Genomic DNA, 16,588 nt, shown 5'->3' on the forward strand with positions numbered 1-16,588 from the left:
CAACTGAGAGTGATTCATGATAGGGTACTCAATGGGGAGTCTAGGAAGGTGACCTTAGATCTGAAGGGCATTTTGAGGATTGAGAATCGTATCTATGTTCCTAGAGTTTGAGATCTAGTCAGGATCATCCTTGAGGAGGCCAATTATTCCATATATTCCATTCATCCTGGTGTGGAAAAGATATATCATGACCTACAGAAGCATTACTGGTGGTATGGGATAAAGTGGGACATTGTATCTTTTGTGGGCTAGGTATTTAAACTGTCAACAAGTCAAGTTTGAGCATCAAAGACTAGGTGGTTTGACCCAGTGACTACCCATTCTAGAGTGAAAGTGGGAGCAGATAGCTATGGACTTTGTAATGGGTTCACCGCATACCTCCTGAAGTTTTGATTCTATTTGGTTCATCGTATATTGACCAAGTCTGCTTACTTCTTATCGATCCATACTACCTACACTTCACAGATGTTGGCTTAAATTTACATCCGAGAGGTGGTTCGATCACATGGGGTGCCAGTTTCTATCATTTCAGACCATGGTACTTAGTTCACTTTGCATTTTCGAGGGTCTATATAGAAGAAGTTGGCTGCCCGAGTCAAGCCCAGCATAACTTTCCACCCCTAGACTGATGGCTAGTTAGAAAGGACTATTCAGGTCTTGAAGGACATGCTACGGGCCTGTGTTATTGATTTTGGAGGTAAGTAGGATCAGTCCTTGGCTTTGGCAGAGTTTCAATATAATAATAGCTACTATTTGAGCATCAATATGGCACCTTTTGAGGTATTGTATGGTAGGAGATGTCATTCCCTAGTGGGCTAGTTTGATGTCTTAGAGGTTAGACCTTCGGCGCCGATTTATTGCCTGAGTTGATAGAAAGAGTTTATATGATTTAAGAGAGGCTCCGTACTGCCTAAAGTAGGCAGAAGAGTTATGTTGCTCGAAGGGTGAGGCCTTTAGAGTTCATGGTGGAGATCGAGTATTCCTGCGAGTGTCGCCCATAAAGGGCATGATGAGATTCGGGAGGAGGAGTAAGCTTAGCCCAAGGTTCATCGGCCATTTTGAGATCTTGAGATGGGTAGGTGAGGTAAGTTATGAGTTGTATTTTCCCCCAACACTATTAGGTATTCACCCTGTATTCCATGTTTCTATGTTGTGGCGGTACATTCCATATGAGTCTCACATGCTTCAACGGGATTCAGTTCAGCTTGATGAGTCCTTGGCCTTTGAGGAGAAGCCTGTGGCTATTTTGAACAGACAGGTTAGGAAGTTAAGGTCTAAGGAGATTCCATCGATGAAATTTCAGTGGAGGCATCGTTCGATCGAGGAGGCTAGTTGGGAGATCAAGCAGGACATGCGTAATCGATGTCCTCACCTTTTTAAGGCACCAGGTACCTTTGTTTCTTGACTTTCGAGGACAAAAGTCCTTTTAGTAATGGATGTTGTAATGACCTTCAAGGTCATTTTCATGCTTTTGTGTATTTTTACCATTTTACCCCTTTCCGTAACTTACTTATAGCTTATATGTGATATCAAAATGGGTGACATGCTTCCCAAGGTATCCGATTGAGTTTTGAGGTAGTTTGGCCATTTTTGAGGCGTAAGGTTTGAAAGAGTTGACCTTAGTCAACATCCGGAGATTCAGGCATCATATGAGAATTCTGACGATTCCATCAGCTCCAGAAGGTCCATTTTAGTTTAGAAGGAAGGGTTGTTGGATTTTGGAGTCTTCGTTTTGAGTTTAGGTGGTTTAACCATTTTAATTTTAAAGTTTGGCCAAGTTTGACTTTGGTCAAAATTTTGAGTTAATGCGCCCGGACGAAAATTTTATTAGCGCATTTAGCTCTGGGATGCCGAGTTTCTTCTAAAATGACATTTGGTTTGGTTCCCCGAGGTGCTTGGAATGAGATTTTTGTTGTTTGTGCATTTTAGAAGCTTTCTTTGGAAAGTGTTGACTTTGGTCAACATTTAAATGAAACAATCTCCGTTGGAAAATCTATCGATTCCATTGAGTCCAGAATGCCATTTCCAATTAGGTAGCACAATCAGTTTGCATTCACGGGTTTCCGAATGAATTCCAGACCCCAATCAAAGAGAAATCTCATTCTCGAAAGTTTACCACCAGTTGAACTGCTGGATTCGCGACCCAGGGGTCCGCGATCTTGAAGGTTTGAGACCCTAGGCATCTTGATCGCATGATTGACCGTCGCATCGCGATGGGTTAGCTGGAGCAGACCTCGCGATCGCAGTGAATAAAATTAGTAAATCTAGTGAATTAAATGCCCATTTTCAACAGTCTAAGTCCCATTTTGGGACTTAGAAAAAGAGGGATTTGGAGAGCAATTCTTGGTCATTTTTGATCATTTTTGTTCCGGCGTGTTGCGAATTGTTGCGGGGACGTTTTGAGACCTTTTTTTATCCTTAAAACCTTGTAAGTTTTGCATAAGTTTTATCATTTCTTGCATTTTTGAACTTCTTGGGCTTGAATTTGGTTGGGTTGTTTGAGCTCTTTCGGTGCTCAGAATGTGCCCATTTTTGGTGCACAAGTTCTTTGGGACCTCGTGACAGAGTTGGTTTTTTTATTTCATTCAAAGGTCCCAATGTCGAATTTTAACCTGATTTTAGTTTTATTTGTAATTATAACAATATGGGTATCGTTGGCCTTGTTTTGATGTGTTCTTCGATAATTTGATAGAGTGGCATCGTTCGAAGGCAGCCCAAAAAAAAAAGACTCAAATTTAGCGGTTCAGGTGCGGTTTCGACTTTGAGGTAGGCTATGGCTTACTCGTTTTAGACTTAGATTGGCTAGAATTAGCATATTTTGAGTAGTAACGCATGATTAGGTTGGTGATTTAGGTGTTTATAGTTCATTGAGGTGTTGCGAGTCGATGATCATCATTAGTGATTAGTTGGGGTTTTAGTCGTTGAATCCTTATCATAGGTGATATCTTGGCTTGTTTATATCGATTAGAATTCTAAGAGCTTGCTCCTAAGTGATTTGAACATAGGATGCTGCTTGCTTGACTTGCTTGGTTTTGGTTGCCGGTTGATTTGATTTCGGAGTATGCCTATATCTTGCTTGCTTTTAATATTGAAATATTGGGTACGAGGCCGTGCTTTGAGTACACCGGAGTCTCAGGTTAGTGATTTGGTACCTCTATTGGGATTTTTACTCAACTCGAGTGATATATAATTTTGACAAACTATTTTTATTAATTTGCCTCGCCGCTGTTAAAACCCCCTTTTAAAGAATAAAATGGTGATATCAAGACTTTTAATTGATGAATAAGTGTAATGTTTTAAAGGAAATATTGTTCATATTTTAATAATGGCATTTCTTTTCAGAAAGATTGAGGCGTGAATTTTGGGCGGCCCGTTGATACATATTTTGGGTTATTATTATTATTATTATTATTATTATTATTATTATTATTATTATTATTATTATTATTATTATTATTATTATTATTATCATTGAGAAGCTCGAGATGTGAATTCTGGGCGACCCGTTTATGCATATCTCCGGTTATTATTATTATTATTATTATTGAGAAGCTCGATGTGTGAATTTCAAGTGGCCCATGATACATATTCGGGTTACTATTATTAGGAAGCTCGAGGCGTGAATTCCAGGCACTTCATGATGTTTTTGACGATATTGAGCCTTAGCTACAAGTTTATATCTGAGTATTCTTTCAGTATTTGACCAGTTGGGATTATTGATGTGCTTACTTGATTGATGGGTTTACTTGGTTACCGTATGATTATTCTCGTGTCCTCTTTTCCTGTATTTTTAGTTTGTGCTCTTCTCTTATTGTTATTAGTATCATCGTGTTATTTATTATATATTTATTCTTTCTGAACTTGGTTGGTCTATGATACCTACTGGGTACCCCATGATTTGGTACTCATACTGCACTTCTGCATCATTTTGATGCGTGCCTGAATCCGTAGCAGTGCCAATATCAAATTGTGCTGAGCTCTCGGCATTCAGAGGCTTGCTACATTCCCTCTTCTGCTCTGACTTGTATTTTGTATTTTGAACTATCAGATTTGTATTGTATATTTATATATTTTGTTAGCTTTTGTACTTAGTGGCTCCTGTATAGGTGACACCAGGTACGGGGTTCAGTCTAGTGTCAGTTTGTCATTTATTTTGGTCACTATCGGGCCTCTTGTATATTTTGTATCATTTTTACATATCTATACCCTGGCCTAACTTTACTTTGGTTATATTCTTTTGCTTTACATATCTATATTTTGGCCCAAATTTTCTTTGGTTTTATTCTTTTGCTTCCCCCTCTTACGTTATCAATTATTTAATTAGATTGCCATTTATTTTCCGCTTATCTTGGGTTTGGCTTGTCTATTCGGGGATTATAGTAGGCGTCATCATGATCCACATTTGGGTCATGACAAAAACATAGCGTGAACCTCAACCCAATGAAATTCAAAAGAGATACTTAATCAAAAACATCTAGATCATGATAAGCTTTGCATAGGATATCACACTTAAGTCAAAGTGCCTAAATCATGGAAAACCTTCATGATGAGATTACTTTCCTTTTGAAGAAAATCATAGTTTCATAAAATTCATGTTGATACTTCATCTAAAGCATCCTTAAAATCGTAGTTTATAAATTCATGGTGCAAGGATAATTCATCAAACATAGTTCATGACCGTAAAATAGGCATAATGCATGCGGTCATGTAGAATTCATTAAAAATGTGTAACTAAGATCGCATCATGTAGAATAAGATCATTGAAATTGAATAAAAGCATAATTGACTGAACCTAGTGCAAGATCATCAAAATCTAAGGTTTAGGAAGAAATCATAAGAGGAATTTGAAAACACTTTGGGACTTCATGGATGGAAATGATTCAATGGATGAGATTCTCATATACCTTGATGATACTTGGCTATGGAATTGAAAATGAGACTTAAGTCCTTGAACCCTAGCTTGACTTGTAGAAGAAGACCTTGGGAGAGTTCCTTGAGAGGCTTAGAGATTTTAGGTGAATGAGAGAAAATGGGGAAATTTGGAGGATTTGGGTATTTATAGTTCGTGGAAATAGCCCAAAATGCCATAACTTTGACATAAAAAGAACAAAAAATGTTCAAATTATCCATGGAAATTAACTGCCAGAGGTGACCTACGGGTCCTACCTATGGTCATAGGTCACTCTATGAGCCATCAAATGGGTTCATGGAATTAAAGTAAAAATCAAGCTTCTGAAGTTCACCCTACGACTCCACCCTACAGGTTATAGGTGACTCTATGGTCCGCAGACATTGTTCATCCTGCACAACCCAAAAATCAACTTTCTGATTCTCCAACTATGAGACCACCTAAGTCCCGTAGCTCTTCCTATAGCCTGTTGAGACCCTTGTCCTGCCAACTCTAAAAAGACAGTGTCTCTGAACCCATCCTACAATTGCTTCCTACGATCCGTAGGTCCTTGTATGGATAATAAGTGGGCTCGTCCAAATCTTCTGAACTTTTTCAAAATTTTCCCAAGTCTTAGGCTCACCAAGAGTTGCCTTACTAAGGGCCGTAGGACCTTGTACAGTCCGTAGGTTGGCCTCATATGATCTGGCACCAGAACTTTTTCTGCAAGTTTTCCCTTAAATCTCATTTTCTAACTTTTGGGGTGTTACTTTTCGGGTCGTGACAACACGGTACTTGGAAACCACAAGTGATCCCAGGCTAATCCTTGGCATAGAATATCTAAGAAATACTCATGATTATTGATGCATAAGCTTAAACACATGCTTATTATAAGACTGAACAATGAATATTAAGAGATCCATGAGACTACATTACTAATGTTTGAATAAAGCCTCTACTATTTTGAATAAAGAAATAAGTTTGCAAGGACATGGCCCTTATCTACTTCAAAATCAAATGACAAAATAAATGAAAGTCTAATAAACTGAACTCACCAAATGATGACTAAAAATGTTGCAACCTTACTAGACTTGACATACGCCGAAATCTACATCATAAAAGGATGCAACAAAGAAAAAAGTATACGGTCAGTACATGGAATGTACTAAGTAAATAAGGGATACTAGCATAATTATATGAAATGGCATATATAAGGACAGTAAAATAAGGTTCCAAGATCGTATACTTAGTGAAAGAACTGAAAAGAAAATAGTTGGAATTCATGTATAAGCTAGAGTTAATTCAGTAGCCTTGTGTGATCATGCACATAAAATAGCTTACTTAAAATGAACCATATAAAGTTGCTAGCATATCATAAAAAAATGTGTAAATTAGAGAGTTTATTATAATCGACACACACCATGTGATCTCATGATGTCCAACTTATAATCCTAGTTGGAAGGGTTGTCCTATATCTTGTTAGAGTGTAGAACCTATCTATCTATGTGGATCCACTAATCTGGGCCTCTCAAGGCCAAATGATCAATCGACAAAGCGGTGAAACATAATTCTTGTGATGGCACATAATTATGGGACTTGAATTTTCTAAATCTATGTTCTCTGGATGCTAAATAGTCCACCCAAAATAACATATATTTATAATAATGTTGATAGGTATAAAAACCATCTATTTATCTGAATTATATGTGAGACTAATCTCAAAAGATATATCCAAAATAGTCTATGTTGAGGTTGAAATTTATATCATGCTCATTTTCATGCTTAAAAGTCATAATTATTTGGAACAATCATAAAAAATATGTTGAATTAGTACAATAAGGTTTAAAACTAAAGTGGATCAATGTAAACATGAATTAATAAGGAAAGATCACAACTTTCTTAAAAGACCTAACTTTGCTTCTAATATTCTTGCAAAATTCTTAAAAATCAAAATAATTTAGGCACAAGAGTAAAGGGATACTCTCGTTGAAACCTAATACACTTGAAAGAACGAAGCTTGAAAGAAGAATTTTCTTGAAAGCCTTGAAACCCTAACTTTTTCTTTCATTACGGTCTATTTCAGAGTTTAGAAAGATATGAGCAAGGTAAAGGAGAGGGATTAAGTATTTACTGATATAATTTACCCCAAAAAGGTGTTAACACGTTGAAGCTTAGGCTTAGGAATAGGAATTGGGGGAAAAGACAAAAGAATCCTTACTTAATAATTGTTCGGCAACTTCCATGAGCGCCATTTATGGTCCGTATAATGGATTACGAATCATAAATTCTGCTCGTGAAACTCAGGCTTTAAAAAATGGTGTTTCTAAAGTTTGATCTATGAGTTGATAGGAGGACCAATAGATGGATTTACTACCCATAAATGGCCTCGTGGAATTACGCTTAACAACCAACTTTCTGAAGTTTATTTTACAATACCCATTTACGATCTATAAAAGGTTCTACGGCTCATAGATGGGTGTGTAGAAATCATATTTCACATCAAATTTTATGTTTTCTATCTATGAGCCAACAGGACTATCCATAGATACATCTACAACCTATAAATTAAGCTCGTAAATTTTAGACAATAATTTTCTCCATATCTAAAGTTTGATTTAAGAGCACCATCTATAGACTGTAGAAGCATCTACAAGAGTAAAAATCATCCGTAAATTAAAGACTTCAGTAGACTTAAAGGTTTCATAATTTTTCTAAGTCATATGACTTGATCTAGACTTAGGAATTTCTAAAGCGTTACAGGTCATTATTTATGAGCTTATCATGTAGTGCTGGCAAGGATTGTTAGGAGAACTGATTATGTGATAGACAAGTTAGAGATTAAATATCATGTGCATTTGCATTATTCAATTTTAATTATGCATACTATTTCATATGTGAAGACGGAGCCGAAAGGGTATATTTTTTGACAAAAATTTCAAAACAGTAATTAATTTTTTTTGAAACTAAAAGGGAAAACACGCAAGGCTTCTTGCGACTTGCCTTTTTATATTTGACATTGTTAATGCCCAGTGTTAAAGGAATTTATGAGGCAGCTCACGACTTGTAAGTCGCACGGTAGCCTGCGACTTACAAGTCGCAAGGTACCTCGCGAATTCCTTCAACAGTGTGGACCCATGCCCCTCTTCCCACCCCCACCACCCACTCCCGTTGCCCTACTCTCCCCCATCTCACCTCCATAGCAATGTTTTATATAAAAAAACTTTTTATAAATTTGTATATTTTTGTTTTAGCTTATTATTTATTTGATATTATAAATATTTTCTCTTTAACTTTCATTCTTTATTTTATTATCTTTAATATTATAATAATATCACTATCACATGACTTACTATGTTTATTTGACATTTGTATGTATGTATGTACGTACTTTTTATCCACGATAAGTCATTATTTTCAATATTTTACTCAACTACACATATATAATTCGTGAATTTAGGTTATATGTATTTATGCATGAACAAATTTACATATAGGCCTCTTTTGGTGTGTGAAAAATGATCTTAACAAGATTGAAATTGAAGTGAACTCCATGCTACTTGTGAATTTTTTATATAATAAGAAAACAAATCAGGGTATATAGTAGTTATTAAATGTCTGTAGATTAAAGTGCATAATTTTAAGAATATTTAATTGAATTATGGTTTACGATTTGTCTCCATTTGGAACAAACTTGTACTTCTCAAAGAGTAGAATAAGGTTTAAAACATACTTTGTGCACTCTTATATATTGTGTGTATATATATGCTATAAATAATTTAATTAGAAAAAATAAATGGATAGAGATATTCTTTAATAACCAGTAGTATGTCCAACTACCTTTACCCATTTTTACCTGCTTTATGAATTAGTTGGATAACAACAAATTTAGTTCTTTTTCTAAAGCAAATCACTTATCTATGACATGGGGAAAACATTTTTATTTTTAGCTATAGAAGAATTTTGCTCAAGTAGGGGGGGTTATTTTTGTTCACATTGATTTCTCTAGTAGGAAAATATTGAAAGTTCAGTTCTAATTGATTAAATAAAATTTAGACTTATAATTAAGAGAAATCAATTCATTTCTTCAATCATTGAGTCATATTGTACAAACCAAAGTTTAGGACATGAAAAAAAGGACTAAACTTCTATACATTAATAATAGAGATTATCATTTGCGTCGACGCGGTTGTTGTTGTTTATGTGTACCTTTACCACACATTGTTGGTACATGCGGTCTTGTAGTTCTTCGCAAATTATTTATGTCCTGCAAAATTAATTATTATGAGTTATATTTTTAATAATGTAACACTGCTAATATTGAAGTTTCTAAAGTAAAAATATTACAACATACATATTGTTGTTGAAGATTTGACTTCATCATCATCTTCATCTTCATCATGTTGAGTTTCAGACATATCTTGTAATAAGATGATAATTTATTATTACATACTTTTATTAAAAGTATTTTACTTAAAACGTTATTTAAAGAGTATATTAATTACCGTCGAAAAATTCAATCTCCCAGCCTATAAAGGTGAGTTTTGGAATTCATGTTGTTGTGTTTTTTAGATAAAATTAAAATTTGCACCACTAAATTTCTCAAAACCATAGGAACATTGGGATTATGAAAATCACTAACTTCTTGTGTATAACTAGGCACACTTGACGATGCTCCACCATAGTCAAAAATAGAATAATACGGAGTGCCGGAAGTAGCCTCCAAAAATTCTATATTAACCTCTTGCATATGAATACCTCTTATATTATGTGGACCATTTCTACGAACTGATGGTTGTGGTTGATATTCATACGATGGAGTATGTTGTTGTTGAAAGTTCAACTATGTGCCTAAATGGGCAACATTCATTGAAACTCTAACATATCCAATCATTTCACCTGCAAATTCCCTTGTTTGAAATGACTGGATTTCATCATTCTCAACTGTTTGAGTCCTTATGTATATTCTTTGATGTAATCTTGCCTAAAATTTGTTAAAATTATAAAACATATTCAATCAAATATGTAAACAACCTTTAGGTATTATAAAAAAAAAATTACATACCAATACTTCATATCTTCCTCTAATTGGTTGATATCCAGCTCGAACAACTGATTGTGAATTTTCAATTAAGATGCACGTATGTTGTAGATACCAACATAAGTAATTAATTGCATTTGCATTTGAATTTATATGTATAATACGTTTATTGCGGTTATTCCATATTAATTTTGTATGAATAAACATTGCATGTATATCATCATTTATTTTATTGCGCTATTTTTTAAAATTCAATTTGGACCCAAGTCCAATTCTCATTTAAAACAAAAAATATAATAAGTTTATTTGGCCCAACACCAAATAGCCCAAATAAAGAAAAGATGCACATCAGCAATTCAAATCTCAATCTTAATACTCAAAGCTTCTTCTTCTCTGTAAGCTTTTTATTCACACAGAAATTCAGAGCAATGGATGCTACTAAGACAACCAAAGGTGCCGGAGGAAGAAAGGGTGGCCCAAGGAAGAAGTCTGTAACCAAATCAATCAAAGCTGGTCTTCAGTTTCCTGTTGGTCGTATTGCTCGTTTCTTGAAGAAGGGTCGTTATGCCCAGCGTGTAGGATCTGGTGCTCCAATTTATCTAGCTGTTGTTCTTGAATACCTTGGTGCCGAGGTGTTGGAGTTGGCTGGAAATGCGGCAAGAGATAACAAGAAGACCAGAATCATTCCTAGGCATGTGCTTTTGGCAGTGAGGAACGATGAAGAGCTGGGAAAATTGTTGGCTGGTGTTACCATTGCAAGTGGAGGTGTTCTTCCTAACATTAACCCAGTTCTGTTACCTAAGAAATCCACAGCTTCCGAGGAGAAGGCATCTACACCCAGGGCAACAAAGTCACCAAAGAAGGCATAAGGCTATCGTTTAGAAGTTTAATCGCTCGGTTAAATATGCACCAATCTTTTGTCTAGTTTATCGGTACTTCTGGTAGTAGGACGCAGATTTTTGTTATGCTTTGAAAACTTTGGTGTAATGTGCTTGGAAATATAATAGAAAATATCTCTTTTTCTATCTTAAAAAAAAATGATGCACAAAATAAAGCAGAAAGGAAACAAAGGATGAGTTCAGACATCCAGCACAAAGAATGGCAAAGGACTATGGTTCCCCAACAATATCAGTTGTAAATGAGCATAAATTCGAAACTCTCCATGTCCTCGAGGAAGATGATGAAGCTAGAGTTAGGAAACTTGGGTGATTTCACTTTGGCATCTAACAAGTCTCACTGATGCCATGAATTCAGCTCCATTGAAGACTTCTCCAGCTCTCAAATTGGCTCCGAAAAAACTCTTCTAGGTAAGACTATTCTCCCTTAGATCTTTCGTATCTTGAAGTTCGTAAAGGTTATACTGATTTTTCCCATAGCCTGTGCAGATTGAGCTCCAAAAAGATAATACCACTGCCTCAAACCATGAGTTCGATAAACATCTACTCCCATAAACAGCTCGAAGGTATTGCTTTACCTTGAACAAGGACTTTCTATGATCTCGTGTAGTCTGACTTGCTCGTTTCTAGTTTGTACCTGTAGTTTATGCCTTTTTCTTTATCTGATTGATTTATTTTGCCCATTTTTAATTCTGATATTTGGGACTTCCTGCTTGTCTAGTTGTAGTATAGCTCTAGCCTGTGATGGTAGTTCATCTTCATTATTCAAATACATAGTGCGTGTACCTGCAAAATCAACAACTAGGTTTGCTAAAAAATCTATCAGCTTATTCCCCTTTCTGTAATTGTGCTCCCCCAGAACATCCTTATTGAGTATAGCCTCCTTTATCTCCCTAATATCCATAGAAATAGCCCATGAGATTTTCCAAATTCCATCTAGAATCTTCTTGATAGTTAGTCTCTTTCCATAGTCAGTAGTAGGAGATTATGGTTCAGGAGATTGTGGTTCAAGCAGTGCCTCAAGCCATTTTAAAACCCTTTACTTCAGCTTCCAATGTAGTGCAACCATCCAGCATGATGGTGCTAGCAAATGCTAGCCTTCCAAGACTATCTCCAATGCAAAAGGCGATAGAACTGATCCCAGAATTTAAGTTACTAGAGCCATCAGTGTTACATTTGAATCTTGCCCCCTCAGCACATTTCCACCTTACCACAGTGCTCTGAATTAAGGGGTATATCTTTCCAGTAAGTGTGCTATAGCAGGCCAGTTGTCAGGCATCTCTGAGAATTCAAGAATACTAGTTTTAGCCATATAGTATATATTTCTATTGATCTCCGAAACCATAACATTCCTGGACATTCTTCCACCATGCTTGATCACATTCCTCTTTTTCCACAATTGCCAAATAATGAGAGAAGGTATGGCCCTTTATAGTAGTTTTAACTTAGGTACACACTTTTCATTCCACCACTTATATACTGCCTGTCTTAACTGAATGAAAGGGCCCTACAAACAAATTGCTCCTACAAACAGTCTCCATAAATAATTAGCATTAGGACATTCCACAAATAGTTGATTGAAAGTTTCTTGAGAGTTACTATAGCAATAACAGCACTCCATCTCATTTGTAATTCCGCTCCTCATAAGCACTTCTCCTAGAGGGATTCATTTAAACCAAATCCTCCATATTAGAAAAGGGATTTTGATAGGTAGACCTTGCTCCCATAACCACATTATATCCTTTTAGGGGTCTTTTCTGCTTTTTATAACTTCCCAAGCACTTTGAATTGAGAATTTTCCAGTGTTGTTAAGCATCCACCAATGCTTATCCCTATCTTCTGAATGTTGACTATCACCCAACACCTGTTTCACATGTTCACAAACATCTATAACCAGTAAGTTAGTAATGAGATCATTATTCCACTTGCCTTCCACTCTTAGTTGATTAACTTCTTCAAAGTTGTAAGGAATAACACAGTCAACAGGTAAAATGTACTGTACTGTAAAGCTCCCAATTATGACCAATTATCATACCATATTCTGGCATGCCCACATCTAGGTTCCCACCATATTTCTTGGTCAAACCATTCTCTAGCCTTTAACATCATCTTCTAGGTTTGAACCCTCATTTTTTTTTATGGGAACAGACCCTACACAAGGCTCCCACCTCTCGTGCACAGTCAGGGGTTGAGCATCACCCCTAAGCCTTAACATAAAATAAAACAGAAAAATATAAGGAGGGGGACATAAACCTTACCTCCGATCCTATGTTGGTTCATAAGTCGGCTAACCTATTAAGGTCGGCTAACTCATCCCCGTAGCAAAAGGAGCTATCTATAACTAGAAAGCAGTAAACCTATGAGAGGACTCCTCCCGATACAAGTCGACTAAGAAAGCATAAATGAGGAAGACTCTCCCCTTCCATGAGAAGACAAGAAAGTAACCTACACTAGTCCTATTCAACTATGCTACGTACCATACATAGCTAAATTGAGAAAGAACAAGTATATGAACCTTCTATCTCGCATGGGGTGAAGAAGCTCTTTTCATCTTTGTCCTTTTTTATCTTGTCGTACCAAGTAAGTCCAAGGGAAGTATGAAATAGCATCGCAATCATGATTATCCGCTAAGGAGGATGAAATGAGAGAAAGTATATAGAGCTATAATAACCAACAACGTTGGAGTTGTTGTTGAGAAAACTAGTGACTAAAGAGCAGCAAATTGTAACTTGTAGGTGATGCAGCCATGGCATGAGCAGTTGCTTGGGTGTCAAGGAGCTCAAAGTAACTTGGAGCTGCTACAAGAAGGCCCCTACATGAATGGTTGTTGTCTCCCTTTGTTTGATTCTTTGTGGACCTGCACAAGGAAGTAGCCATGGAAGCAAACCAGTGTGTGGTGGTTCTGTAGTGCCCATTGGAGGGCTCCTCAATTGCAAGTAGATGGAAGTTGAAGATTGTTGGTGTTGGATTGTTATAGTTGTATGGTTGCTACTGTAGCTTCTGAATTCCAAGGTGCTGTGGTTGGTTGCAACTCCTCTTGTTGATAGTTGCTGCACTGCACAGCTGTGAAGTTGTTGTTGCTTCCAATCAAATTCAGCTTCAGCACTCTGTGGCATGATATCTGCAACTGCAGCTTCATGGAATTTGCAGCTTCTGATGTTCCAGCAGCCTGCATACATAAATAAACAACCACACAAACAAGAACAATGGCCTCCTAGATTAGACTCCCATAATGAGTGTTGATGGGTGCTGCTGCTGCCAGGAGGTTTAACAGATGGTGCCTTGGATATTGAAGGGTTCTTATGTGCTTGCACAGAATCTAGGAGGGCTGTTGCAGGTGTTGTAGCATGGTAGCTGTTGGCTGCATCTATAAGTGAAACCATGCACTTTGTAATCCCTGCATCTGCAAAGAAAAACAACCTTGTTGCTACTGCTGTTGCTGCAGCTGTAGCCCATCTGTTGCAGGTCTGTCTTGATGTTGCTTTATGTTCTAGTGAGTGGTTGTATGCTGAAGTACTTGTTCTTGGGGATTGTAGGTGTGTATTGTACCTGCACAAGTAAAAGAACAAGAAAAAAAGTACCTCCAATACTCCTACACAGCAAACACTGTGCTGTGGTTCTGCATGTCCATTGTGGACTTGTAGTTTGTCCTTGTATGCTGCATGTTGTTGGAGTTTTTGTGTGTTGTGGCTTGTAAACATGTCCCCAACTGTAACATGCTTTAATGTATCTCTAGATACCTGCAAATGCATAGAGACAAGCCAACAAGACCAAAAACAAATAGACACCAACCTCCTCATTATGCTTACGTCGGCTAACTTTTTCAAGGTCACTCGACTAACGTTTCTAATTATCCATTTAAGGTGGAACTTCTTGGGCCTTGTAGTTACTGTATGTTCTGTGTTGTTGCAATATTTGGAGGCCGTTTGGACAAGCTGGAAGCTTCAAGTAGTGAATTACTCCATTTGAAGACTTAAGTCGGCTAACTTTTTCAAGGTCGCTCGACTAACGTCTCCAATTATCCGTTTGGGATGAAATTTCTTCGGATTTGTAATTACAGTACTTTCTATGTTTTTGCAACATTTGGAGGCCTGTTTGACAAGCTGGAAGCTCCAAGTTGTGGAGTGCTCCATTTGGAGACTTAAGTCGGCTAACTTTTTCAAGGTCGCTCGCCTAACGTCTCTAATTGTCCGTTTGTGATGAAACTTCTTGGACCTTATCCCTATAGTATTTTCTGCAATCCTGCAAATTTTGGAGGCCTTTTGATATGTCATGATGCATTTGTTGATTTGTTGCTGCTATGGCTTAGTTACATTCACTGTTGCTGCTGTAGTGTAGCATATGCAAGTGATGTTGCTGAGATGCTGCAGGTCTATGGTAGGTTGTTGGTCTAAGAATTCCAATCTAAGCTGCTGAAACTCCAATACCAGGCTCAAAGCTTCATGATACCTGCACCAGATAAATAAACAAAAGGAAAAATCCCTTTGCTGATTCCTGTGCTGCATCTCTACAGCATTTTTGCAGCTCCAAGGCCATCTCTAAGTTATCCATTGGTTCATTTTGTAGCTGCTGTGCTAAGAAGCAAACCTCACCTAGCTTGCAGTTGTTTGTTCCCTTTTTCCAAATCTGCTGGTACCTACACAATCAAGCATGAAAAGAAAAAAGAAACTGTCTACTCTAATCCTTACCTCTAGAGGTAGGTTGATTGCTCTAGGAAGGCAATAAACAAGGGAGACTCTCCCCTTTACAAAACTCCTAACTATGAATTTATACATAGGGAGTTCTGTACTACTATTAATGGTATACAATTCAAGGAGGTTGTTTGATCCTCTTCAGTTTTGTCCTCCTAAAATTTGGCATCCCCATTTTGTCTAGGATGTAGTATCCTCTTGTTTCCTTAGGAAGCTGTTGAGCACTGTAGAATTGAACCATGCTGTCTACGCTGTGGCTATGCTTGGAAAGTGTATCTGTAACAAAGTTAGTTTCCCTATAGATGTGCTTGCATTGAAAGAAATCCAGCATTATGATCAGCTCCTGCAGGTCTATGATGTAATTCCTGATATTCCAGGGTGGTGTAATCTCTTGTTTTAGCCATTTCACAAGTAATTCAGAGTCAACCTCCAGTAGGACCCTGTTGTAGCCATATTGAATGCACCAAGTGATGCCCAGAAGTGCAGCCTGTACCTCAGCTTGGTTGTTAGAACCAACTCCAAGTGGTGCAGCAAATGCATAAAGGAGGTTTCCTTTGTGGTCTCTTAGGATACCCCCAGCTCTAATTTTCCCAGGATTATTCAAAGCACTTCCATCAGTGTTAAATTTAACCACATTGTAAGTTGGTTTATGCCAACTAACTTGGGTGATTTTCAGCTCCTGACTGCAGCTTTCCACCATAATTATTAGCTCCTTCCAGTCACTTGGCCAGCTAAGGTAAGGGAAAGCTGTGAAGATCAGCATATAAAGTTCTTTGATAACTAAGAACTTCACTCTAGTACTGCTTGACTTTTTTCCTCCATATTTGCTAGCACATCTGTTCTTCCATAGATTCCAATAGATGAATATGGGGGTAGCTTGCATTAATAGTTTATGGACTTCATTATTTGGTTTAACCAACCACCATTTCATCAGAGTGCTCCTCATGGGGCTGCTGCTGTGATGTATACCCCAACAATCAGAGAAATAATTCCATATATGTTTAGCCATGTGTCCTGAGATGAATATATGATCTATATTATCCCATCCTGACCTGTAGCAACAAGAGCACTGAAC

At 37.2% G+C, this 16,588-nt stretch overlaps 1 protein-coding gene across 1 annotated transcript; it reads left to right on the forward strand.

The window, feature by feature from the left end:
- The first annotated feature begins 10,276 nt into the window (after positions 1 to 10,276).
- Positions 10,277 to 10,951, forward strand: LOC129891911 (histone H2A.1-like). The gene has a single exon (XM_055967391.1). It carries the CDS (start codon positions 10,355 to 10,357, stop codon positions 10,793 to 10,795), a length of 441 nt encoding a protein of 146 aa, XP_055823366.1. The 5' UTR covers positions 10,277 to 10,354; the 3' UTR covers positions 10,796 to 10,951.
- Positions 10,952 to 16,588: the final 5,637 nt, after the last annotated feature.

The sequence above is a fragment of the Solanum dulcamara genome, chromosome 6, assembly GCF_947179165.1.
Source record: "Solanum dulcamara chromosome 6, daSolDulc1.2, whole genome shotgun sequence".
Classification (NCBI taxonomy): domain Eukaryota; kingdom Viridiplantae; phylum Streptophyta; class Magnoliopsida; order Solanales; family Solanaceae; genus Solanum; species Solanum dulcamara.

Bases quoted from the DNA above. Each gene is read 5' to 3' on its own strand.
- LOC129891911 (XM_055967391.1), top strand. From the start codon at position 10,355: ATGGATGCTACTAAGACAACCAAAGGTGCCGGAGGAAGAAAGGGTGGC.